The sequence below is a fragment of the Arachis ipaensis genome, chromosome B09 (assembly GCF_000816755.2).
Source record: "Arachis ipaensis cultivar K30076 chromosome B09, Araip1.1, whole genome shotgun sequence".
Classification (NCBI taxonomy): Eukaryota; Viridiplantae; Streptophyta; class Magnoliopsida; order Fabales; family Fabaceae; genus Arachis; species Arachis ipaensis.
Window position 1 is genome coordinate 63,563,884 of NC_029793.2, and position 1,595 is coordinate 63,565,478.

The 1,595-nt window shown below is 26.6% G+C and overlaps 1 protein-coding gene across 1 annotated transcript in view; it reads left to right on the forward strand.

The window, feature by feature from the left end:
* The window catches only part of LOC107616570, a 2,546-nt gene that overhangs the window by 334 nt on the left and 617 nt on the right, over positions 1–1,595 (forward strand). The window contains exons 2-5 of the mRNA XM_016318521.2: positions 269–430; positions 933–1,013; positions 1,126–1,251; positions 1,382–1,465. Coding sequence (XP_016174007.1) covers positions 269–430; positions 933–1,013; positions 1,126–1,251; positions 1,382–1,465 — 453 coding nt within the window. The remainder of the gene's footprint in view (positions 1–268; positions 431–932; positions 1,014–1,125; positions 1,252–1,381; positions 1,466–1,595) is intronic.

The following is a 1,595-nucleotide window of genomic DNA, read 5'->3' on the forward strand; positions in this document are numbered from 1 at the left end:
ACTCATGAAAAAACTGTTTTTATATTTATTCTTGAAACATACATAATTATAATTTAGCACAAGTTATTGTTTTCGATTAACAGTTAGTTAATAAATTTATTAATGTCAAAAGAAAGTCTAAATACACTAATAAAATACTGGTATAAATACAATATTAACTAAAAATATTAGTCAGTATAGATAAAAATTACTGGCATGAGCTTTTCTCATATAATAATGAACTAGTAGTTATTTATTAACCGTCAGAATATGGATTATATTATTGCAGGGAAGATTTGTGATGAAGTGGAATGTGGGAAGGGAAAGTGCGTAGCAAACACGAGTTACCCATTAAACTTCATATGTGAATGTGATAATGGTTGGAAGCGGACTCGGGACAATGACAATGATACAGATGCCAATAGCTTTCTCCCATGTGTCATCCCTCAATGTACTCAACTAACCCATCTTACATTTAAAAAAAAAAAATTAATTTTCATGTCTTTTGATTTATATTCTTATTTTTAAATATATTTTGCTTTTTAACATTTTATGAAAAATTAAGAAGTGGAAATAATGTTTTTAAAATTAGTTTCATTTTTTTTTTTGCAAAATCTCAAAAATTAAAAATAATAAAAATAAAAATAAAAAAATAAATTCAAATAATTATTACATTGGTAACATCATGTGTTTCGAATAATGTTAAATAATAATATCAATTAGTTTTGAATTGGCCAAATAATAAATTCATCTATTCGAGTTTAAATAAGTATCTAAAGTTTGAATTTTGCCTTGTTATATGCAGTAATTTATTAGATATTTTTAATAAAATTTAAATTCGTAACGAATTAATCTTTAACTTGTCAAATTGAAAAATATTTAAAAAAAAAAAAAACAGCCTCGTATATTGAATTAGTGTTTCAGTCTATTCTATTAATATATTATATATGCAGGTAGTATGAACTACGGTTGCCAGTCAGCACCCCCTCCAGTTCCAGAGAAGAGTGTACCACACAATTTCTCAGCTTTTGATCGTAAGTATAATTAATATTATTATTGGGTTGATTTAATTTCATCTTTCTAAGTTCTAATAACGATATAATTAATATAAAAATGTGCATTATGTATGTGTAATGTGTGATATAGCGTGCTATTGGGCATACTGTGGGGAAGGTAGCTGCCAGAAGAACAAGACTCATACATACAGATGTGAATGCAATCCCAACACTTTCAATCTTCTAAACATCTCTGTTTTCCCTTGCTACAGTGCATGTAAGCAATTAATTAGTTAAATAATTAATTAAGGATCCAAATCAAACTTTCTTTCTTTAAGGCATAGGAAAATTAGAACAATATTGATATAAAGTGATTGAGTTTCCATTTTGGCCTTGCTATTGTTAAGGTACTATTGGATCTAACTGTTCCAAACTCGGAATCAAAGTTGAAGATTCAACCGCTGCTGGCACTAACGGTGGAAGTAGTCAAGGTGAGATTCACATGTTTTTTTTGCTAATTACTTAAATTATATATACACAAAAAATTAATCATAAAAAAGTAATCGAATTAATTATTAAATATTGGTGTACAAAAATATTTTATATGTATTAAAAATTATT